General features: G+C 44.3%; 1 protein-coding gene across 2 annotated transcripts in view; it reads right to left on the bottom strand.

Moving 5' to 3' along the window:
• The window catches only part of LOC134345811 (lysine-specific demethylase 3A-like), a 90,383-nt gene that overhangs the window by 9,423 nt on the left and 54,868 nt on the right, over positions 1–26,092 (bottom strand). For both annotated transcript variants that reach the window (XM_063047066.1, XM_063047065.1), the window contains exons 15-21: positions 23,828–24,023; positions 15,176–15,357; positions 10,863–11,129; positions 6,448–6,619; positions 2,363–2,453; positions 771–901; positions 77–196 (exon numbers count right to left, since the gene is read on the bottom strand). In XM_063047066.1, the coding sequence (XP_062903136.1) occupies positions 77–196; positions 771–901; positions 2,363–2,453; positions 6,448–6,619; positions 10,863–11,129; positions 15,176–15,357; positions 23,828–24,023 (1,159 nt within the window). The remainder of the gene's footprint in view (positions 1–76; positions 197–770; positions 902–2,362; positions 2,454–6,447; positions 6,620–10,862; positions 11,130–15,175; positions 15,358–23,827; positions 24,024–26,092) is intronic.

Raw genomic sequence — 26,092 nt, 5'->3', positions numbered from 1 at the left:
ACCATGCAGCCTCAGACTAATACAGTACTGAACTTTAAAGCACTAGCTTAGGAGTACTGAATCACCAGGTACTCACCCTCTTCATGATTTGGTTGGCCGCTGGGGATCCCAACATAGACCATAACATTAGCAGCATCGGAGACATCCAGGTGAAGGTTTGTCGTCCCAACCTTTCTGTCCTCTGCTGATAACAGACCTAAACAACACACAACAGAACTACTTGCAGCAGGAACTTCCAACGTTTGCAAATCCTTCCGCACTCCAGGCAAATATTTTGGGACAAAAGGTTTTGGGTAGCACAGCAGTGTGTGCCTCGAGCTGTGTGTATACACATATGTATAAATACACATACATACAGTTACAAGTGTATACACCTTTATAGACTTTTGCACAATATTGTATTTGCCACAGAGCAGCCAGCAAGCTTTGAAAATCAGACAGAAGTATAGGATGTTGGGTATGGCGAACGAGTTGCGGGCGGGGTATGGGACAGGTGGCAGAGAAGGAGTGCCAGGGGTGGGGTGTTGCATGGGTGCAGACACGCCATACTCAGACCCCAGGCAAGATCATTTGATTCCAAAACAATTGATTTATCGATCATTACAGAATGTCTCTCTGGTGTTTCCCGCTCCCTCCCCTCTTCCCCAAACATGATTCCCCTCTCCCTGCACCCTTCCCACTTGCACTTCACAATAGAGACCCATATCAGAATCAGGTTTATCATCACTCACACACAGAATGTCTAAATAAATAAAACACAGTACACTTACCATAAGCATTGTACATCTTTGGTCCCAAATCAGGTCTCACAAAGAAGTCTGGCAGCCTGGAAGCCAGGTTCAACTTGCCGTCTCTCTTGGTGTATTCAGGCAGAGGTAGGTTATTCATCAGGTCCTCAAACCTGAAGGAGTAGTGCAGAGCAGAAGAGACCATTGATTGATCTTGCTCCCATGCTCAAAGCTACATCAGATCTTGAGAGTTCTTAGTGGCTTCACTACATCCAATATCAAAATTTCAACAGTAACATACCTGCAGTACAGTATAACCAATTCTTTGACAAGCAACCCACATAAAATACTGGAGGAACTCAGCAGCTCAGGGAGCATGTATGGATGGAAATTCATGAGCACTGGCCCAAAATATCAGGCCATACTCCCACACCATCAGTTTCAGGAACAGTTATTACCCTACAACCATCAGGTTCCTGAACCAGTGTGGATAACTTTACTCACCTCAACACTGGATTGATTTCACAACCTACAGACTCACTTCAAAGGATGCAACAACTCATTCTCAGTAATATTTATCTTTACTTGCACTTGCCTTACGCCCTTAACTCCTGGTGGAGTCGTCGGGGCACTGTCATGACAAGCTTTGCACCAGTCTGTTCCATCTGTTGCGGTTGTGTGCCAGAGCCTGGGTCACCGCAAATGTTCTCCCTGTTCATTCTTTAATGTTGTCCATCCATCTTTTTCTCTGTCTACCTCTCCTCCTTTTCCCCTCCACAGTTCCTTGTAGAACAGTCTTTGCAAGGCCACTGGAACTTGTTATGCGGCCATACCATCTCAGCTTTCTTTTCTTCACCGTTGTGAGAAGGTCTTCATGGGGGCCAATGTGGTGCTGGACGGTCTTGCGGATCTGCTCGTTTGTGATGTGGTCCAAGTATGAGATGCCCAAGATGTTGCGATAGCATCTCATTTCCAATGCCTGTATCCTCCTCTGTAGCTCTGCTGTGAGGGTCTATGTCTCACATGCGTAGAGAAAGATGGAGAATACCAATGCACGCAGGAGTCTGATCTTGTACTTCATGGTGATGTTGCTGTCCCTCCATATTGTCTTGAGTTTGGATAGTGCAGTCATTGTCTGTGTGGTTCTTGCCAGGACTTCTGGTCTTGATCCTTCATCACTGATGATTGCCCCCAGGTACTTGAACTGCTGCACTGTCTCAAGTTTCTGACCATGGACTGAGATGTCTGTTGTGATGTCACTGTTGGCATTTGCCATGAGTTTGGTTTTCTTGGCACTTATTTCCATTCCAAACTTTGTGGAGGCTTTATTTGCACTGTGTCTTCTTTTGCTCATTGGATGTTTGTCAGACTTTGTTATGTATAGTTTTCATAAATTCTATTGCATTTCTTTATTTTCCTTAAATGCCTACAATAAAACGAATCTCAAGGTAGTATATGGTGACATATACTTTGATAATAAACTTACTGTGAACTTTGGACTATTTATTCCCCTTCATAGATGCTGCCAGATGTGCTGAGTTCCTCCAGCATTTTGCGTGGGTTGCTGAAGATTTCCAGCATCTGCAGAATCTGTGTCTTTGGCAAGCACACCTTTAGCTGACGGAAGTGCATACCTCGAAAGCATCATATCTCTGAAGTCCTCTCCTGGAGGCCAGTCCTTCAGTTTCAAAGCCATTGGCACCCTCTCTTTTGTTGCAAGCCGACCTTAAAAAGAGAAAAAAAAAGTTACGGTTAAACATCTGAAATAAAGACCTTAAATGTGAAAGGTGCAGCCAGCCTTACGTTACAAACACCCAGTGGCCACTTTATTAGGTAGACCCGCTCATTTAATGTAAATATTTAACCAGCCAATCATCTGGCAGCAACTCAGTGCATAAAAGCATGCAGACATGGTTCAGCAGTTCAGTTGTTGTTCAGACCAAACATCAGAATGGGGAAGAAAAGTGATCTAAATGATTATGACCATGGAACGACTATTGGTGCAGACAGGGTAGTTTGAGTATCTCAGACTCCGCTGATTTCCTGACAATTATTATTATTTATTTATACACAGCAGTCAATAGAATTTACAGAAAATGGTGTGAAACACAAAAATGAAACATCCAGTGAGCAGCAGTTCTGTGGGTGAAAACACCTTGTTAATGAGAGAGGTCAGAGGAGAATGGCCAGACTGATTCTAGTAGATAGGAAAGCGACAGTAACCCAAATAACCACACGTTACAACAGTGGTGTGCAGAAGTGCATCTCTGAATCCACAAGTCGAATCTTGAAGTGGGTGGGCTACAGCAGAAGACCACCAACATGTACTCAGAGGCCACTTTATTAGATACACAAGGTACCTAATAAAGTGTCCATTGAGTATAGAATGCAATAATCTTCATTCTGTTGTGAACAACTCACTAGCCACTGATGATTCTCTCCAAGTTAAGAAGCATCCCAAGGCAACTTGCTAACAGGTACAAGGTGATGGGAAAGGATGCCAGCAATGAAAGCAAGAGTCCTGATCCAGCAACAGGATATTCCAGGCATCCACTTGCCCATCAAAAGCAATACCGCTGATCAAGAAAAGCTGAAGCGAATCAGAAAATGCCGGAGAAACTCAGCAAGTCCAGCATCTGCAGAATCTTTGGTGTTCAGAAATTGCTGGAAATACTTTATAGCTTCAGAAGGAGGAAAAGTTAACGTTACTTTGTTTTTCTGATCTCTCTCTCTCTCTGCAGTAATTTTTATTCCTGTTCACTTACTTCACTCACGCAAATTTGCAGCATCCACACAGAAAGTTATCTGATGGAACACAGGTGGGGAGCAAAGAGTCGCCAGAACCCAGCTCTCATCACCACCTCCTCAACCAGCACCTTTTACCACTTCTCTACTGCATAGCTAACCACCTGGGGTTTTAATTTTATCTGGAGAAACAGCACAGTAACTGGTGCTTCTGGCCCTACAAACCTGCGCTGACCAATTAACCTATGAACTTGTACGTCTTTGGAATGTGGGAAGCTAACTGGAGGAAACCCATGCGGTTACGGAGAGCATGTACAAACTCCTTGCAGACAGCCGTGGGATGTGGGACAGGTAGCAGAAATGTGCCAGGGCGGCGGGGTGACACGGGTGCAGACACACCCTGCCCTGAGTCACCCAGCAAGATCATTTGATTCTAATTAATTAGTTTTTGATCATTACAGAAAGTCTCCCTGATGCTTCATGCTTCCTGCTCTCTCCCCTCTTCCTGCACCTCTCCCACTCTCAGTCCACAACAGAGACCCATTATCAGAATCAGGCTTGTCATCACTCACATATGTCATAGAACATAGAATAGTACAGCACAGTACAGGCCCTTCGGCCCACAATGTTGTGCCGACCCTCAAACCCTGTCTCCCATATAACCTCCCACCTTAAATTCCTCCATATACCTGTCCAGTAGTCTCTTAAATTTCACTAGTGTATCTGCCTCCACCACTGACTCAGGCAGTGCATTCCATGCACCAACCACTCTCTGAGTAAAAAAACTTCCTCTAATATCCCCCTTGAACTTCCCACCCCTTACCTTAAAGCCATGTCCTCTTGTATTGAGCAGTGGTGCCCTGGGGAAGAGGTGCTGGCTATCCACTCTATCTGTTCCTCTTAATATCTTGTACACCTCTATCATGTCTCCTCTCATCCTCCTTTTCTCCAAAGAGTAAAGCCCTAGCTCCCTTAATCTCTGATCATAATGCATACTCTCTAAACCAGGCAGCATCCTGGTAAATCTCCGCTGTACCCTTTCCAATGCTTCCACATCCTTCCTATAGTGAGGCGACCAGAACTGGACACAGTACTCCAAGTGTGACCTAACCAGAGTTTTATAGAGCTGCATCATTACCTCACGACTCTTAAACTCTATCCCTTGACTTATGAAAGCTAACACCCCATAAGCTTTCCCCATAGGCTAACTACCCTATCTGCCTGTGAGGCAACTAAAAGGGATCTGTGGACATGTACCCCCAGATCCCTCTGCTCCTCCACACTTCCAAGTATCCTGCCATTTACTTTGTACTCTGCCTTGGAGTTCGTCCTTCCAAAGTGTACCACCTCACACTTTTCCGGGTTGAACTCCATCTGCCACTTCTCAGCCCACTTCTGCATCCTATCAATGTCTCTCTGCAATCTTCGACAATCCTCTACACTACCTACACCACCAACCTTTGTGTCGTCTGCAAACTTGCCAACCCACCCTTCTACCCCCACAAAATTTGTTTGAAATTCATGAAATTTGTTTTTTGTGGCAGCAGTCGAGTGCAATACATAAAATTACTGCAGCACTGTGCAAAGGTCTGAGGGACTATATCTAGAAGGGCCTAAGACTTTTGTATAGGAAATGAGCTGCCAGAGGACGTGGCTGAGACAGGTATAACAGTATGATTTAAGCTGCACTGGATAAACACATGGAGGAGTTTTGAGGGATACAGTCTGAATGAAGAGGACTGGGACTAGTTTGGTGGCCAACATGGTCAGCGTAGCCTAGTTGGGTCAAAGGGCACTGAGGCAGAGGCAGCAAATACAGGAAAATATAAAATATTCAGGGTAACACACATCAAAGTTGCTGGTGAACGCAGCAGGCCAGCAGCATCTCTAGGAAGAGGTACAGTCGAAGTATTGGGCTGAGACCCTTCGGCCTGCTGCGTTCACCAGCAACTTTGATGTGTGTTGCTTGAATTTCCAGCATCTGCAGAATTCCTCGTGTTTACGTTTTTAAATATTCAGGGTAATTACCACTGTGGCAGTGCAGGTGTATGGCTGGATGCCAACCTCATTACTGCATGAGTATGCATATACATTACCAACACGACTGGACCCCACTTTCCTCAAGCATCCAAAGATGTGCTGAGAGAGAACCCATCACAGGGAATTTACAACGCCAGTGACCCGGCTACATTTCCTGCTGCTGTCTGTAAGGAGTTTGTACGTTCTCCCTTGCCACGTGGGTTTCCTCCAGGTGCTCTGCTTTCCCGAGACAAAAAGGTCAATTGGTCACATGGGCGTAATTGGGCGGCACGGGCTCGTTGGGCCAGAAGTGCTGTATCTCTCAATGAAAATAAATGAATTGTACACTGGTTTGCATGGCTTTAGGTCAAAGGCTCTGCTTTCCATGCTCAAGATAGATGGGTTACTCTGAGAGCTATCGTAGAGCTTGATAGGTCGAGTGGACCTCCTCTACGTCGTATCAAAACATTCCCAGATGATAATCCTCCCACTGCACAACCCATCATCACAGATTGTGAACAGTTAATACACTTTCTTGGAGAATCCAGGTGACCTGCTGGTTACCTCCAGGTTAAATGGTTCAATTTAATGTCAGCGAATGTGTGCAGTATTCAACCTGAAATCCTTACTCTTCATCTTGGGTTTCCAAGTGCTTGCTCCACAACATGGTACCAGGCGAGAATCTACCAGCAACTCTTGGCCAAGCTCTCTTCTACATCACCACAGAGTTTTCAGCTAGGACTGAACAGACTGGCCATTCAGATGAAGTTCGGCCCGAAACAAATGACTGACCCATTTCTCTCTGCAGGATCTCCTCTGTCAAAGTCAAAGAACTGTTTACCTGGCTATGGTTTCAATGCTGTTTTTATATCATCAGCCTGTCACAATGCAGAGACTATCTCAAATGCACTTGGTCAGCTGGAAAGGGCCTTTCAGAAAATATGAGGAAACTTACGCGAGAGGTCTTCAAATCCGTCCCAGAAGTCTCGGATTTTTGCACCAGCGATAATAGTGTTGGTTCTACAGTCGACCAGGTCTGCATCTTGCTCCCCGAACTCTTCCCCAAAGGCCTCAGGCTTCCACAGCTCCTCTCGGAGCTTTGTGTGGACACCGGATACAATTACTGGCTAAACAAGGGCAAGAAATAAAGACAAAGGAATAAGAAGCTGTTCAAAGGAATAAAGTCAGTGGAGTGGTGATCAGAGCAAATAATTCATAGCAGAGTTGGTACTCCCACTGCCACTACAACAAACTGTGCTTATATAACACCTTTAACAAACTTCTAACATTTGCTTCACAGGAGAATTATAAGACAGGGAGCTTTAGGGCAAGTGATGAAATGCCTGCTCAAAGAGGAGTTAATCAAGAACACAAAGATTAAAATGCCCAAGCAGCTAGGCAAAACCGTGGCAACTACATTTCAGCAGGGGTTGGCCACACAACAGGACAGATTCAAGAATTTTACTGATGATGCACTCAGACGTATAAATTGAATCATTAAAATGAAATCAGGCTGACAATGTTAAGAATTTGACAGTGAGGGTGGTAGCAGAAGCAGCATTGAGTACAAGAGTCAGGAAGTCATGAATCAGCTGTACCAAACTGAAGTACATGCACAGCTCTGGTCATGCCATTACAGGACGGATTTGGAGATCCTGAGGTGCAGAACAGGTCCACCAGGATTGTGCCTGGAATAGTGTTTAACGAGAAGTTGGACAACCTTTGGTTGCTTTCTCCGGAGTGTCCGAGGCAGAAGGGAGACTTGATAAAACCACAGCAATTGGCAAGTGGTTTTACATTGTTACATGTACCAAGGTGCTGTGAAAAACTATTTGGCATGCACATGCCATCCATACAGATCATTTCACAGTACAGGACATGGAGGCAGTACAATTACTGGAGTACAGCACAGGGGGTGGTACAATGACTGAATACAGAATGAGGCAGAGACAGGGTAGAGCAGGGGTTCCTAACCTTTTTTATGTAAAGGATCCCAGGTGGGGAACCCCTGGTCAGAGCGTGAGAATCATCTTTCTTGGTGTAGATATGTCAAATGCTAGAGGATAAGCAATACAGGTGAGAGGGGGAATGTTTAAAGGAGACGTACCGGGGAGGTGTTTTAAAAATGTATACACAGTTATAGGTACTTGGAACATACTACCAGGGGCTGTGGTGGAAGCAGGTACAGTAGTGGCATTTCAGAGGCATTCAGACAGGTCAACGTGGGGAATGGAGGGATGTGGATCACGTGTAAGCAGATGCAGGAGGTTTAGTTCAATTTGGCATGCCAGTCTGCACATACATGGTGGGCTGAAGGGCCCACTCCTGAGCTGTGTATTCTGTGCACAAAGGCTTGCAAAGTGGTGGTGAATTGGCTAGAACCCTAAAAAGCACAACACATTCGCCTATAAAAGAGCACAATGCAGAATTTAGCTGAAACACATCATAGCACCAATGATAGCTGTATGCAGAGAGATATCAAGATAATGCTTGCTCCCAGAAACAGAAAGGGAAAACTGATTGTGGGGTTGAAGAATTTAAAGAAATGAAAGAGGTACATATTCCTCTGGAGAGCGAATCAAGGAAAACAAAAATATCAGAGAGGTGTTACTGTCTCCTTCCTGTCAGTTTGAACCAGTCTGGCCATTTTCCTCTGACCTCTCATTAACAAGGCATTTACAACTACCAAACTGCTGCTGACTGGATGTTTTATAAACTTCTATCAAGGCTCTGCAGCAAGATAATAGGCTCACTTTAAGCAAAGGATCGTCTAATTAAGGCTGATGGATTCCTACCAGAAAATACTGCACCAAGGCAGGTGGCTGCTTCTGGTGACGCACAGCAAGTTACGAGTTGCAAATTTAAAAACCACTTCACCTTTCAGCAAGAACTATTGGGGGGGGGGAGAAAGAGGTGCTCAGATTGTGTAATGAGAGGTCTATGGGCAAAGTTGGCACTCTGAATGATCATTAAATGGTTCCATAGGTGACTCATAAAATTGATACAAGTGCAACTCTGCACCAGGTTCACCAAGTCAGCAATCCGGAGCTGAAAACAACACACTCCCTGGCCACTTTGTTAGGTACAGCTGCTTGTTAATGCAAATATCTATTCAGCCGATCATCTGGCAGCAAATTGATGCATAAAAATATGCAGACATGGCAAGAGGTTCAGTTGTTGTTCAGACCAAATATCAAAATGGGGAAGAAATGTGATCTAAGTGACTTCAACTGTGGAATGACTGTTGGTGCCTCAGAAACTGTAATCTCCTGGGATTTTCACGCACGACCGTCTCTAGCTTACAAAGAATTGGGTGAAAAACAAAGAAAAACATCCAGTGAGCAGCAGTTCTGTAGGTGAAGACACCATGTTAATGAGGGAGGTCACAGGAGAATGGCCAGACTGATTCTAGCTGACAGGAAGGCAACAGTAACTCAACTAACCAGGTTACAATAGTGGTGTGCAGAAGAGCAACTCTGAATGTACAACACATCAAATCTTAAAGTGGATGGGCTACGGGAGCAGACCACCACAAACATACACTCAGTGGCTACTGTATTAGGTACAGGAGGTACACAATAAAGTGGCCACTGCGTACTGAAAATACAAGAGGTAGAGCTTATGACGGTGGCTGAAGGAAGACAATCAGGAGGAACTTGATTGAGGTTCTACAGAGGGGCTGGTTAAACACAGCCAGCCCCCCTGTACAGATTGATAAGCTAGATATATGCGTGTATGTATATATACACACACACACACACACACATTTAACAACATAGCACAGAGTCAGCCCTTGGAGCCACACCGTCCCAGCAACCCGCAACAATCCCGATTCCCCCTAACTTAATCCTGGGACATTTACAATGACCAATGAACCTCCCTGGTATGTCTCTGGACAGTGGGAAGAAACGGGAAAACCCAGGCATCTCACAGGGAGGATGTACAGAGACTCCTTACACAGGATGCCAGGAATGAACTCTGACACCCTGAGCTGGATTAGCGTGGCGCTAACTGCTACGCTACCGTGGCAATGTCAGCTGCATTATTCCTTTGCAAAATTGAATCACAGGAGGCCATTCGGCTTAGCTAATCGATGCTGGCTTCTCACACAGAAGTCCCACTCCTCACCCACTGCTCTGCAGAATACCTTACTTCGAGTGTCTGCCCAATTCTCCTTTGAAGGTCCTTGTTTACTCCATTTCCACAACCCATATAAGCAGCGAAGTCCTCTTCATCAACACTTCTCCCTTGTAGTCCTGCTCTGCCCCACTCTTTGAACCACCTGTTAATGGGAGCAACCTCCCTCCATAACTCTAAATCTCTCCATCTCATACAGCTCTCTATCACATCTTTCAACCTTTTACACATCGTAACTATCTATCCTCTTCCCAGGGACCAACCTAGAACACAAAGCATAGAGCACAGTACAATCCCTTCAGCCCATAATGTGCCGAGCTTTTAACCTAATCAATCTATGATCAATCTACCCCTTCCCTCCACATCGGCACACAGACAATAGTAAAGTGGAGGGCTATCTCTGAGTTTCTCAAATACCCCTAGTGTATCTGCCCTCCACCACCACCCCTGGCAGGACGTTCAAAGCATTCATCACTCCGTGTAAAAAAAATTTAACTCTGGTATCCCCCTACACCTTCCTCCGCTCCCCTTAAAATTATGCCCCTTCATACTAACCATTTCTACCCTAGGAAAAAAGCCTTTGGCTATCTACTTGATCTATGCCTCTTATTATCTTAGACACCTCTACCAAGTCATCCCTCATACTTCTCTGCTTTGAAGAGAAAAGCCCCAATTTGCTCAACCTCTCCTCATAAGACATGATCTCCAATCCAGACAGCATCCAGGTAAATCTCCTCTGCATCCCCTCTAAAGCTTCAACATCCTTCCGACAATGAGGCAACCAGAACCGAACACAATTTTCGAAGTGTGAGTCTAGTAATTCATAGTAAATTCGAATAAATCCATTCATTGCTCAGAACTCTCTAGAGGCTCCATTCAAATTCTGAGTCAATCAAAAACCAAAGTCACAGGTTCCCCCCCTCCAGAGCTTACACTGTCCTCTGATTAGATTTAATGCATCTTCTGCGTAAACAACCAACACAACCTGAGGAAGAGCTGGGGGCAGCCTGCAAATGTTGCCACCCATTCTGGCGCCAACAGAGCATGCCCATAATGTTCAGCAGAATACACAGCCAACATGCAATAAGCAGCAATAGTGAAAAAAAAACACTTTTCCTCGTCACACCTACACACAGAGACAAGCCTCCAAGTCCAGGGCAGGCCCTCTCCATTCTCCAACCTCCAGGCCACGGCCATGGAGTTTCCCTGTGAGGTGTTCTCCTCCACACTTACATGTCCTTGCTTCCAGCATTCTCGGAAAATATTCCAGTTATTCTTGTTTCTGGGATCTTGCAAGCACAGAACACGACCACCGCAGTACCAGGTGTGAGGAGTGTCCGAGCCCAAAATGGTCCCCTTCCCCGACGAGGCCTTCAACAGCTCCTTGGAATCGCTCACCATGCCTGGCGGCTTTGAGCCATCGCTGGGCAGTTTGCTCTGCACCAGGGAGGCAAAGATGTCATCCAACAGGTTGGAAGTGCTTTTTGTTCCTGTTTCAGACTGGGGGAGGAAATGGGGACATTTTAAAACCCAGGTCTTCCAAGTTATCTTAGAGGATCCAACACTGTCATTAAAAATATCCATAATGTAACACAGTTAGAACCATAGAGGATTTACAAGTGGCACATGGATAAACTTCTCACCAACACAACAGAATTTCACTGACGAATAATCTCTTCTCAAGCTTCCAGCCAGGTACAGGTATTGATTATAACTGATGTTTTCATTGCCTTTACTGGTTTATTCTAACGATCAGAGTACTGACTGCCCAACCCCCTCCCAGGCTTTTGCAAGTATTGGAAAACCCCAAGGCATTCTTCAATTATGTGAAGAACAAAAGGATGGCAGGAGTGAAGGTATCACCGATTAGAGATAAAGGTATCACCGATTAGAGATAAAGGTGGGAAGATGTGCCTGGAGGCTGTGGAAGTGAGCGAGGTCCTCAATGAATACTTTTCTTCGGTATTCACCAATGAGAGGGAACTTGATGATGGTGAGGACAATATGAGTGAGGTTGATGTTCTGGAGCATGTTGATATTAAGGGAGAGGAGGGGTTGGAGTTGTTAAAATACATTAGGACGGGTAAGTCCCCGGGGCCTGACGCAATATTCCCCAGGCTGCTCCACGAGGCGAGGGAAGAGATTGCTGAGCCTCTGGCTAGGATCTTTATGTCCTCGTTGCCCATGGGAATGGTACCAGAGGATTGGAGGGAGGCGAATGCTGTTCCCTTGTTCTAAAAAGGTAGTAGGGGTAGTCTGGGTAATTATAGACCAGTGAGCCTTAGGTCTGTGGTGGGAAAGCTGTTGGAAAAGATTCTTAGAGATAGTATCTATGGGCATTTAGAGAATCATGGTCTGATCAGGGACAGTCAGCATGGCTTTGTGCAGGGCAGATCGTGTCTAACAAGCCTGATAGAGTTCTTTGAGGTGGTGACCAGGCATATAGATGAGGGTAGTGCGGTGGAAGTGATTTACGTGGATTTTAGTAAGGCATTTGACAAAGTTCCACACAGTAGGCTTATTCAGAAAGTCAGAAGGCATGGGATCCAGGGAAGTTTGGCCAGGTGGATTCAGAATTGGTTTGCCTGCAGAAGGCAGAGGGTCGTGGTGGAGGGAGTACATTCAGATTGGAGGATTGTGACTAGTGGTGTCCCACAAGGATCTGTTCTGGGACCTCTACTTTCCGTGATTTTTATTAACGACCTGGAAGTGGGGGTAGAAGGCTGGGTTGGCAAGTTTGCAGACAACACAAAGGTTGGTGGTATTGTAGATAGTGTAGAGGATTGTCGAAGGTTGCAGAGAGACATTGATAGGATGCAGAAGTGGGCTGAGAAGTGGCAGATGGAGTTCAACCCGGAGAAGTGTGAGGTGGTACACTTTGGAAGGACAAACTCCAAGGCAGAGTACAAAGTAAATGGCAGGATACTTAATAGTGTGGAGGAGCAGAGGGATCTGGGGGTACATGTCCACAGATCCCTGAAAGTTGCCTCACAGGTAGATAGGGTAGTTAAGGCGGCTTATGGGGTGTTAGCTTTCATAAGTCGAGGAACAGAGTATAAGAGTCGCGATGTAATGATGCAGCTCTATAAAACTCTGGTTAGGCCACACTTGGAGTACTGTGTCCAGTTCTGGTCGCCTCACTATAGGAAGGATGTGGAAGCATTGGAAAGGGTACAGAGGAGATTTACCAGGATGCTGCCTGGTTTAGAGAGTATGCATTATGATCAGAGATTAAGGGAGCTAGAGCTTTACTCTTTGGAGAGAAGGAGGATGAGAGGAGACACGATAGAGGTGTACAAGATAATAAGAGGAATAGATAGAGTGGATAGCCAGCACCTCTTCCCCAGGGCACCACTGCTCAATACAAGAGGACATGGCTTTAAGGTAAGGGGTGGGAAGTTCAAGGGGGATATTAGAGGAAGGTTTTTTACTCAGAGAGTGGTTGGTGCGTGGAATGCACTGCCTGAGTCAGTGGTGGAGGAAAATACACTAGTGAAGTTTAAGAGACTACTTGAAGGTATATGGAGGAATTTAAGGTGGGGGCTTATATGGGAGGCAGGGTTTGAGGGTTGGCACAATATTGTGGGCCGAAGGGCCTGTAATGTGCTGTACTATTCTATGTTCTATGTGACAGACAGCTTGGTTTACCAGATCTCTCTCCCCCAATGGAAATTCAAGCCTTCAAGATAGGATCAGTAAAATGTGCAGGGAGACAACAAGCTGGGGTGGCTTCCTGAATAACTTGCAAACAATGGTCAATACCCAATGCCTGATTTCAGCTGATGTACAGGGAGCACTCTAACTAGTTACATCACAGCCTGTTAAGGAGGCTCTGATACACAGACTGCAATAGGCTATGGCCAGCCTCCATTGCGGGTACAACTCAATAGCTATCAGCTGATGACGTCTCAAGAAGGAGGCGTCCATCATTAAGGACATGCCCTCTTCTCATTACTACCCTCAGGGAAGAGGTACAGCAGCCTGAAGGCCCACACTCAACATTTCAGGCACGACTTCTACTCCTTTGCCATCAGATATCTGAACGATCTATGGACACTACCTCACTATTCCTCTTTCACACTATTCACTTATTCATTGCAACTTACTGTACTTTGTATGTCTCGCACTGAACCACTGCCACAAAGTAACAAATGTCACAAATGAGTGAACTCACCTTTTCTCCTTGGAGCGACGGAAGATGAGAGGTGACCTGATAGAGGTGTATAAGATGATGAGAGGCACTGATTGTGTGGATAGTCAGAGGCTTTTTCCCAGGGCTGAAATGGTTAATACTAGAGGGCACAGTTTAAAGGTGCTTGGAAGTAGGTCCAGAGGAGATGTCAGGGGTAAGTTTGTTTGTTTGTTTGTTTTTTTACTCAGAGAGTGGCGAGTGCGTGAAATGGGCTGCTGGCTACAGTGGTGGAGGGAGATACAATACAGTCTTTTAAGGGACTCTTGGATAGGTACATGGAGCTTAGAAAAAGAGAGGGCTATGGTAACCCTAGGTAATTTCTAAAGTAAGTACATGTTTGGCACAACATCGTGGACCAAAGGGCCTGTATTGTGCTGTAGGTTTTCTATGTTTTTACGACATCCGTAAATGATAACAATCCTGATTCTGAGAAATGCTTATTGCAATATTACTCGTCAGACAAATATTGTTGAGCTGTTGTGCACGGATTGCGACATTGTGCAATCAGCAGCGACGTCGTCACTTCAGTCCGTACAATGGAAGGTCAGCCATGGAAGTAGTAGTGGTTGGGCCTCCAAGGACACTGTCCTGAGTTACTCCTAGAGTGACACCATGTGGGTGGGATGACTGACCTTCAACAATACACCGCCAATTAAATTCTGCCTGGGCATTGGTAAGGAAGGCTGGTGAACAAACTGTGTGGTTTGGCACTGCTCTTGACAAGTTCACTGGTTTGCTACTGCTTGGAAGTAGTCTGATTGGACAGTAATTTGCCAGTTTGGATTTATTCTGCTTTATTGCACCCAACTTGTATCAGGCACCAGGTGGAGGCTTGTGCAACCAATTACAGCCACACTTGGACAGCAAGATGTTTCTTACACGTTTTAATACACATACAAACAAGACAATCAGAATGAGGTTTAACATCAATATCTTTTGTGAAACTTGTTGTTTTGCAGCAGCAGTAGAGTGCAATACATAAAAAATTATGAATTACAATATGCAAAAAATATATAATAAACAATTAAGTACTGCAATAAAAAAGCCAAAAAATAGTGAGGTAGTGCTTGTGGGTCGATTCAGAAATCTGACTGTGGAGGAGAAGAAAGCTGTTCCTAAAATATTGTGTGTACACCTTCAGGCTCCTGTACCTCCTCCCTGATGAGAAGATGAACAATGAAAAGGGGTCATGTCCTGGGTGGTGGGGGTTCTTAATGATAGATGCATCGTTTTGAAGCATTACTTTTTGAAGATGTCCTCGTCAGTGGGTAGGCTGGTGTCTATCTGAGTTTACAACCCTCTACAGCTTTTCCCAACCCAAAACGGACTGTACAGTGAATGAGGCAAGGCTCACCTTCCCTGAGTTGGAGCTCAGCAGGTTTCTCAGCGAGCTGGGGGCATTGGAACTGCTCGGCGTCAGAGTTAACAAACTGTTGAAAGTTTGCAGGGATGATGAAGACTTCGACAACATGCTCAGGGAATTACACAACCCAGCTGGTTTAGTCTCTTTATTCAAGGCAGGCATCTGTGAGCTTCCTAGTAGAAACGTTTAGTAGGGAAATAAAATATTAAGGCAACCACTGAGCAAAAAGAAAATTCGGATTTTATCATACCACCAAACAATTTTGAATCTATTCTGAGAATAAAGATTTTGATACTGAAGTACCAATTTAACAACTGCAGTTGTTGGAAATCAGAAACAAAAATAAAAAAATTCTCCCCACATTTTCACAAACTTCCCCGATTCCACCACTCCCCTACAAACTACTGGTAATTCAGCATTGTCCCTTCTCCCCACCTCCCTTTCCATCAGGCAGAAAATACAATAACCCAAGAACACATAACACCAGGCTCAAGAACAGAGTCTATCCCACTGTTATAAGACTTTTGAAAAGAACTCTTACACAAGAAAGATGAACTCTCACTCCCTCAATCTATCTCATCATGGCCTTCACACCTTAATTACCTACCCGCACTTTCTCTGCAACGCTGAAGACAATGTTCTGCAATTTGTTACGGGTATTTTCCTTTTGGTACTACCTCAGAGTGCTGATGCTTGGAATAATTTGTCTGGATCAAATAAATCTGAGTGGTGCCACCAACAACCTCTCAGTCAATGTCAGCAAAAGCAAAGAGTGAATCACTGACTTCAGGAAGGGGAAACTGGAAGTTCATCAGCCAGTGCTCATCAGGGAATCAGAGGTGGAGAGGGTCAGCAACTTCAAGTTCCTCAATGTTATCATTTTAGAACAGTGGTTCCCAACCTGGCGTCCCAGGGACCCCTTGCTTAATGGCTTTGGCTCACAGTATAAAAAAGGTTTAGAACCTGATTTAGATGATCTGTCCTGGGTCCAGCATACCTCCTTAGACGTTTATGAAGATTCAGCATGTCATGTAAAACGCTGACAAAATTCTATAGATGTGTGGTGGAGAGTGTATTGACTGGCTGCATCACAGCCTGGTAGGGAAACACCAATACCCTTGTAGTGAAAAGCCCAGTCAAGGGCCTCCTGCCACTGAGCACCTCTACACAGAGTGCTGTCTTGGGGAAAGTAGCGTCCATCAAGGACTTCCACCATCCAGTCCATGGTTTCTTCTAGCTGCTGCCATCAGGAATCTCAGAACCCATACCACCAGATTCAGGACCAGTTATTACCCCTCTTAAACCAGAGGGGATAACTTCACTTCATCACTGAACCAATTCCACAACCAATGGACTCACTTTCAAGGACTGATGCATTATTTATATTACTTTTCCTCTTTCTTTTTGTATTTGCACAGTTTGTTCTTTTCTTTTTGCACATTGATTGTTGATCGTATCCAACAGTACAGACTTTCTTTGATTCTGTTGTGCTTCCTGTACTTGCCCACAAGAAAAGGAATCTCAGGGGCATATATGTACTTCGAAAATAAAATTACTTTGAACTTTCCATGAATGTAATAGTACACGTGACAATAATAAACCAATTACCAAGTCACACCAGCCAATCAACCTACCAATCTATACATCTTTGGGGTGTGGGAGGCAATGCATGTGGTCACAAGGAGACCCTACAAACTCCACACAGACAGCACGAGGTCAGGACTAAACCTGGGTTGCTGACTCTGAGACAACGCCCCTACTAACTCAACCACTCTCCTGTCTCTTTTTCTGCTCAACACAAGGCATAGGAGCAGAATTCAATCATTTGGCCCAAAGTCTGCTCTGTCGTTGGATCATGGCTGATTTATTATCCCTCTCAACCCCATTCTCCTGCCTTCTTTTTCAAGTTGTTCAAATTATGAGAAGCATTTCTTTTTACATCACCATTTTCTTCAAGCCCTAGGAGGCCACTTTGAGTTAGTCCCACTTTCCCAGTTAATTTCCCCCCGACATTCCTATGACCTGCCTCCATATTCTACCACTCATCTACACATTAGGATATCCCACACATCTTGTTTGGGATGAGGTGTGAAACTAGAGCACCCAGAGGAAATACATGCAGTCACAGGGAGAACATGCAAACTCCACATGGACAGCAGAGGTCAGGATTGAGAACACTGTCACTGTGCTCCAGTTGACTTATGGATAACCCCACACACTACACAGCTGCTCCAGGTCCAATCTGATACAGTGCTTAAACTCTAGGCCAATCCTGAAGTACTTTAATTGTGTCACTGTTGTTCAAATGTCTTAAAGTGACTCCTCTCTAGGTCTTGGTTATCTCAGATCTGCAGCTGGGCGTATTCAAGTTAGATTGTCATTTAACTATATACATGTACAGTCAAAAGAGACAATGTTTCTCTGAACCAGTGTGTAAAGCACAGCAGAACATATAACACTGTCCTGTGGGGGCATGAATGTTGAATATTCTGAATGTTGAAAGTTGCTTCCATTGTGACTGGTTAGTTTCAAAACTGCAGCTGCTTTTCCCATTGGATAGCTGCCTGGTGTCCAGTTTCAAATATCCCAGGTATATAAAATAGCATGTGGAAGGGGCTTGCCCTCTTCTTCCTTTGTAGTAGGCAGGATGATTGGGAAAGGATGCTCTGCGCACACCTTTAACTAAGTATGTTTATTGAATATTCAGCTTTGTATTGTCTGTAACTTGGGGAACATGAATGTTCGGTCGAATTTTTACTGTTTGCAAATAAATGGTTAATATACCTTTTCAAAGTCAGTGCATTTCCTGTCTTACTTGCCAGACAGCAAACTTGATTCAACATTTCAAACACACTTTACAGACGATAACTTAGGAAAGTAAGGATAAAATCTACAGATGAATTACATAAATAAAGTAAAATGCATAAATTAAATATTGTAAGCTACAGAACAGATTAGCTGGTAACATTTCGAATGTGAAGCGGCAGGGAATTCAGAAGCCAAATGGCCCGAAGGAAGAGACCGCTTCCCATCCTGACCATTCTTTTATTTTGTGCACTGGAGTCTCCTGACTGATGGCATTCATGGGGAGTGGCTCCAACGAAATTTCACATCATTACTATGGACAGACCCAGCACCTTCTAAACAAGATCCTGTTTAGACTTAGCATTCAGCTGAAATTCAAAGGAATACCCAATCTTCCCGAAAGCTTTGATATCACAGACAGTATTGTGGCTGCCGCTGCATCGTACCTCCAGCGACACAGGTTCCATCACGACCTTCAGTACCATCTGTGAGGAGTTTGACAATACCCCTGTGATGCCATGGGTTTCCTCCAGTTACACTCCTGTTTCCTCCCATATTCCAAAGGCTACTGACCACAGTAAATTGCCCCGAGAATGACAGAATCACAAGGAATATGAAGTTAATGGAATAGGACAGGTGTAAATGTTCGACAATGGTCCTACTGAACCGTGCAGCTCCAGAAAAAAGTTGGACTGTAGCATTGGGAAATTAGTAAAGATACAAGAACTCTGGTGGAAAATACTAACATCCAAAGAACACTGCCACACGGGAATTAGATTACAGAAGAATAAAAGCATTGAAGTGCAAACAGTTCCTAACCTGGCAAAGCCTTCCCCACCACCGAGCACATCTGCAAGGAGCGCTGCCACAAGAAAGCAGCGCGCGTCACCAAGGTCCCCCACCACCCAAGCCCTGCTCTCTTCTCACTGCTACCTCGAGTTCCACGCCACCAGATTCAGGAGCAGTTATCACCCTTCAACCACCAGGCTCCTGAATCAGAGCGGATAGCTTCACTCACCACAACACTGACTGACTCCACAACCTACAGACCACCTTCAAAGACTCTACAACTCAGTACATTAATTTTTTTTTAATTACTTGCACGATTTGTCTTCTTTGTCAGTCTTTATTTACAGGTTTTCATAAATTCAGTTGTATTTCTTTATTGTCCTGTAAATGCCTGTAAGTCAACAAATTTCAAGGTACTATATGGTGACATACATCTACTGTTGATAACACATTTATCTAGAACTTTGGACAGAAGTTTGATTTCCTAATGAACACATACCACATCCTCACCACCAGAGGCCCCCGGCGAGCAGTGAAATCTCCCACTAAATATTTTACCCTCCAAAAGGTGCACTGTCAACTCTTCTACAATTGAGAGCTGATACAATTAATTGTAATGCATTGGTGAAACAAACACATCAAATCTGAAATTAATTGTAATGCATTGGTGAAACAAACACATCAGTGCATTAAACCAGACAGTGACAGCAAGTACTGGGCTTCCAGTGGGGATTCTGTTTTTTTAACCTCACTGTTCTATAAACACTAAACAACTTCTTATAATACTGTTTACATTGTAAATGCATGCTGGTATTTACAATGCCTATAAAAAGTAATCATCACCATTGGAATCATATGGTTAACACTGAATCATAGTGGACTTAATTTGGCTGGTTTTTTTTACACTGATCAACAGAAAAAGATTCTTTTCACATTGACACAAAACAGATTTCTACAAAGTGATCTAAATTAATTAGAAATATGAAACACAAAATAATTGATTGCATAAGTATTCACTCCCTTCAATATGACACACCAAATCATCACTGGTGCAGCCAATTGGTTTCAGAAGTCACATCATTAGCTAAATGGAGATCCCCTGTGTGCAGTCAAGGTGTTTCAATTGATTGTAGTAAAAATACACCCGTATCTGGAAGGTCCAACTGCCGGTGAGTCAGTATCTTGGCAAAAACTACACCATGAAGACAGAACACTCCAAGCAACTCCGCAAAAAGGTTATTGAAAAGCACAAGTCAGGAGATAGATACAAGAAAATTTCCAAGTCACTGAATATCCCTTGGAGTACAGTTAAGTCAATCCTCAAGAAATGGAAAGAATATGGCACAGTTGTAAATCTGCCTAGAAGAAGTATCCTCAAAAACTGAATGATCATGGAAGAAGGGAACGAGTGAGGGAGGCCACCAAGAGACTTATGACAACTCTGGAGAAGTTACAAGCTTCAGTGGCTGAGATGGGAGAGACTGCACATACAACAACTGTTGCCCGGGTGCTTCACCAGTCAGTTTTATGGGAGAGTGACAAAGACAAAGCCACTGTTGAAAAAAACTCACATGTGGGAGACTCTGAAGTCAGCTGGAAGGTTTATGGTCTGATTCAAAATTGAGCTTTCTAGCCATCAGACTAAACACTACGTTTGGCTCAAGTCAAACATCGCATATCACAAAAATCACACCATCCTGGTGGTGTGGTGGTAGCTGCATCATGCTGTGGGGATGCTTCACTGCAGCAGGCCCTGGAAGGCTTGTGAAGGTAGAGGGTAAAACGAATGCAACGAAATACAGGAAAATCCTGGAGGAAAACCTGATGCAGTTTGCAAAATAACTGCGACTTGGGAGATTTGTTTTCCAGCAAGACAATGACCCCAAGCATAGTGCCAAAGCTGCACAGGAATGGCTTAAAAATGAAGTTCATGTCCTGGAGTGGCCAAGTCAGAGGCCAGACCTCCATTCAACTGAGAATTTGTGGCCGGACTTGAAAAGGGCTGTTCACTCATGATCCTCATACAATCTAACAGAGTTTGAACAGTTTTGTAAAGAAGAATGGAGAAAAATTGCAGTGTCCAGATGTGCAAAGCTGATACAGACCCATCCACAGGCTGTAATTGCTGCCAAAGGTACGTCTACTAAATACTAACTTGAAGGGGGTGAGTGATTATGCAATCAATTATTTTGCATTTGATAACTGTAATAAATTTAGACCATTTGTAGAAATGTGTTTTCGCTTTGACACGAGTCTGTTGATCTGTGTCAAAAAAGCCCAATTAACTCCATTGTGATCAAATGTTAAACAATAAAACAGGAAAACTTCGGGGGGGGGGGGAGAGATACCTTTTATAGGCACTGTATATAATTATACACTTTTTATTTCATATCTGTACTTCTAACTGTTTTTATAAAATCCTCTATAATTGTTGGAAGATATAGGTTTTTGTTGCAAGTCACGCCAACACACCACAGCAAATTCCCAATACGTTTGTACATGTCAATGTGTTTGGCAAATAAAGCTGAGCTCAAGGCTGCAGTCCTAGTGGTGGGCTCCTGTGTAAAGTATTCGTCTGTGAACACAGCTCAAAGAAGCCAGTGGTGATATAGAAGATAGTTTATTATATAGAGCTTGAATATTGGGGTCATAACCAGAGTTGTACTCTATAGAATACAGCCACTCAGAGCACCTTATCAAAGCTGTCCTATACTAATCCGGACTGCCTGCATTAATTCCATAGCCCTCTACGCCTTGCATATTCAGTTACCTGTCCAGGTGCCATTTAAATGTTCTTTCTGTTCCTTCCTACACAACCTCCTCTGGCAGCTCACTCCACACACCAACTGTCCTTTGTGTGAAATATTTAACCTCAAATCCTCTTTAAACCGCCACATTCTCACCTTGTACTTCTGCCCCCTGACTTTAGATACCCTCCCACGGGAAACAGAATGGCTACATCAATCTCTCAATTTTACATACCCTTATCATGTCACCTCTCAAGGAGAGATGGGACAGGTGAAGTCAGTTTTCCCTATGACCCCAATGCAGGCAATACCCTTGTAAATCTTTTCTGCACCCTCTTCCATTTAACGACATTGTTCCTGCAGTCAGCGACCAGAATGATACTCAATACTCCAAGTGCAGCCTACCCAGTGTTGAATACATCAGTAACAGTGTGTTCTGACCTTTTGGTCAATGAAGATAGGCACGCTATACAGCTCCCTCACCACCATGCTCAAGTGTCATCACTTCCAGCTACGGCCAAGAAAGCTCACCTAAACCTGTTTCCCCAGGCAGCTAAAGAAATCCAGTGCACCCCCGTCGACTCTTACCAATTTTTAACTGATGCACCATAGAAAGCATCCCATCTGGATGCAAAACTGCTCTGCACGTGGCTGCAACGGAGGAGAATTGTGGAGATAACTCAGCACATCATGGAAACTTGCCTCCCTTTGGTGGACTGCCTACACTTCACGCTGCCTCAGCAAGGCAGCCAGCACCAAAGACCCCAACCAACCCAAACATTCTGTCAGCTCCCCTCGTCCATTGGGCAGAAGGTACAAAAGCTTGAAAGCAGGCACCACCAGACTCAAGGACAGCTTCTACCCTGCTGTTACAGTCTAGAATGATCAGGTACTCGACCTCATAATTTACCTCATTATGACCTCGCACTCTGTTACGATAAACAATATACAAATGAATAAAATCAGCACTGTACTTTCTCTAACTGTTACACTTTATTGTGCATTCAAAATCATTTATCATTGATATATATTGTGCAATTTGTTGCACGTCAGTACAGGACAATACATAAAATATTACTACAACTTACAAAAAGAAATAAACAATAATAGTGCAAAAGGAGACCAAAATATTTAGGTAGTATTCATGGACCATTCTGAAATCCAATGGCCAAGGAGAAGAAGCTGTTCTTAAAAGGTTAAATGTATTGCCTTCAGGGTCCTCAGAGCATTGCAAACTCCATCATTGGGCACTAGCCCCCCCACCCCCCACCATCAAGAACATATTCAAAAGGCAGTGCCTCAAGATAGTGGTATCCATTACGGACCCCCACTATCTGGGACACAACCTCTTCTCATTACTACCACCTGGGGAGGTACAGGAGTCTGAGTATGCATACACCATTTTAGGAACACTTTCTTCTCCTCTGCCATCAGATTTTTGAACGGTCCATGAACACCTTTTGTATTATTTATTGTAACACAGTATTTCTTTTTACACTGTCTTACACTGTACTGTTGTCACAAAACAACAAATTTCACGACAAGTCAGTGATAATAAACCTGACTCTGCATGGAGATGAAGGCAAGGAAAGTACAGGCAGAACACCAGCAAGAAGCAGAACATGGCAGCATCACAAAAGGAAGAGGGGATTTGAAATAAGGAAATTATTAATGCAAACCCCAAACTCATCCGTAATTACCATTACCAATTTCAATTTACCAGCACAGAGACTGAAAGTTAATATACTTTTGTGAATTTTATGAAAATACTTTCCCCAAAGGAAAACCTCTACACTAAAATTGGGCTTAAAAGCAATACTCAGCAGGTCATAAAATCACAGAGCACTACAGAACACAACCAGGTCCTTCAGCCCATCTAGTCTGTGCTGAACTTATTCTGCCTAGTCCCACTGACCTGCATCTATACTTCAGCCCTCCGTACCCCTCCATCCCTGTACTTATCCAATAACCCTACCTATACACCTCAAATCTGTATACCTCTAAGATCTCCCCTCATTCTCACTGGCTCCAGGGGGTAACTCTATTCAACCTTCCCCTGTAACTCAGGTCTTCAAGTCCCAACAACATCCTTGTAAATTTCTGAAATGGACAGTCAACATTTTGGGTCAAGTCCCTTCTACTTCTCTCCACAGATGCTGCCTGACCCGCTGAGTTTCTCGAGCATTTTTATCTTTCCCCCTAGATTTCAGCACCTGCAGTCTCCTGTTTCTCTACAACTGGACTTGAAACATTTGAACTGCTGTTATACATACAAGCACATCTCAGGGGAAGTAAAGGTTACCTGGACTTTCTTCTTTGCTTTTGGTCAGGCCCATCATCCAACCAAAGGGAGAATCCTCTTTCTTCCAGACTGGCGGAGCAGGGATGGGAGATGCGTCCGTCTTGGTGGCATGCACATTCACCGTTGAACTACCTTCAGAGTCTGCTGGCCTGTTACAGCTCTGCGCCTGGCTGGAGGATGGACTATTACTTTGCTGCTGCAACACAAATTTACAGCACAAGGCACTTAAGTACCGACATTAGCAATATTGTTCCAAAGCAACACCGCAAGGGAGATGAGACTTCAGCACTGGAGGTGTTGGATTTGAAATATGGAAGAAAATGTCAAACTCAAATGGGTCAAGGATAGTGGGATGGAGACATCCATTTTGTGGGGAGCTTCCCACCCATCCTCTGGACTCTGAACTGATTCTTCCTCTGGGACAATCTAATCAGAGCAAATGATTGTGGTCACAAGGAGCTTCAGGTAATGTCCTGAGACCATTCTCAGATGGGTGGCTGTTTATTATGTAAAGTTGCAGACTTACCAGAGAAGTGATCTGCAATCTCGTTACACTCAGTGCCTGGGTCACCTAGTTTTGACACAGCAGGCCATTCAGCCCAACTCATCCATGCTGATCAAGTTGCCTTCCTGAGCTACTCCCATCAGATCCACATCCCAGTGGTTTCCAGCCTGGGGTCCACTGACCCCTTGCTTCATGGTACTGGTCCATGGCATTAAAAAAAAAAGCTTGGGAACCCCTGTTCTAGGCCTTTCCTACCTACATACTTGTTTAAATATCTTTTAAATGCAATTGTACCAGTCTCTACCACTTCATCAGTTCATTCTGCACACTCACCAGCTCCTGTGTGGAAAAATTTGCCCCTCATGCCCTCTTTCAAATCTTCCCCTCCTCACTTAAAACCTATGCAATCTAATTTTAGGTTCCCCTCTCCTGGGCAGAAAGGCCTGTCACCTTATTTCTGCCCCATTCATCATGTCTGTGCATGAAAAATTACATCATGAATTTTACCAAGACTTGAGCTGGCCAAGAGGACTGACATGGGGAGGGCAGTCGATGTTATGTACATGGATTCTACCAAGGCCTTTGACAACGCCTTGCACAGCAAGCTGATACGGTAAACAACGAGGATAAAGGAAGTGCTGCAGGAGTTGTTCAATAAAAACTAGCTCGAGCATCTCAGTCAGAGTGTTGCACGTCTGCTGGTGCCTTGAGGTAGAGCAGGATGAAGCAAGGGAGTATTGTCCACACGCGCCCCCCCCCCCCACCAGCGAGCAAACACATCTTCAAATGGTGGTACCTCAGGAAGGCAGCATCCATCATTGGAGACCCTCACCATCCAGGACCTGTCCTCTTCTCATTACTGCCATCAGGGAGAGGGCACAGGAGTGTGAAGATGCACACCCAACATCTTAAGAACTGCACCTTCCCCTCCATCATCAGATTTCTGAATGGTCCATGAACACTACCTCAATATTTCCCTCTCTTCTTGCACTATTCTGTATTTCCTATTGAAACTTAAATTGCTTATGCACTGTACTTTTGCCGTAAAACAACATTTCACCGCATACAATAGATCAGTGATAATACACCTGATTCTGATTAGATTCCATCCTTTAACTAACCAGTGATATACTACCTCTCACCTGAAAGACAAGTGGTTTAAAACCTCAACTGAAATGTGATGCCTCTGTTGCCATGAGGGGAGGGGCCTTCAGCCAGTCGAAGATTAACTTTGGTGGAATCCCACAGTGCCAGCTGTGCTTCTGTATTACCAACCATGCTTTGGGATCAGAACGCTTGACACACCAACCATGGACCCAAGTACAAGCCAAGGCTGCCCTCCAGCACAACACTGAGGACATGATCACTCCCAGAGGCTTCCCCTTTCAGCAGGAGAGCATGGACTTTCTGTACACTCGCTGCTGTGATATGAGAAAGCAAGAAGCCAATTTACCCACAGCAAGATCCCATTGGCAGCTTGCAACTGGCAAACTGGCTTGGTGCTGTTAATTGAGGGATAAAAGCAGTTAAGACACTGAATAGTTCTATTCCAAAGCACAGCCACAGAACATAATATACAGCTTTGACCTGATGTTGTACCCAACAAAGAGCAACTATTTGCCACTGGAGTGATCATGTGATCAACAGCCAGGTCCCGAATGGGTATTAAACCCCCAACCTCCAGGCCTGTGATGGAGACTGCACCTACTGAAATATCAGAGCAACACCAGAACAAAAAACAAAAAGGTATTATAGAAGAA

This window comes from Mobula hypostoma, chromosome 4, assembly GCF_963921235.1.
Source record: "Mobula hypostoma chromosome 4, sMobHyp1.1, whole genome shotgun sequence".
NCBI classification, from domain to species: Eukaryota; Metazoa; Chordata; class Chondrichthyes; order Myliobatiformes; family Myliobatidae; genus Mobula; species Mobula hypostoma.
Note: the sequence above shows the minus strand (reverse complement) of the source record. Positions and strands in the feature narration are given on the sequence as shown.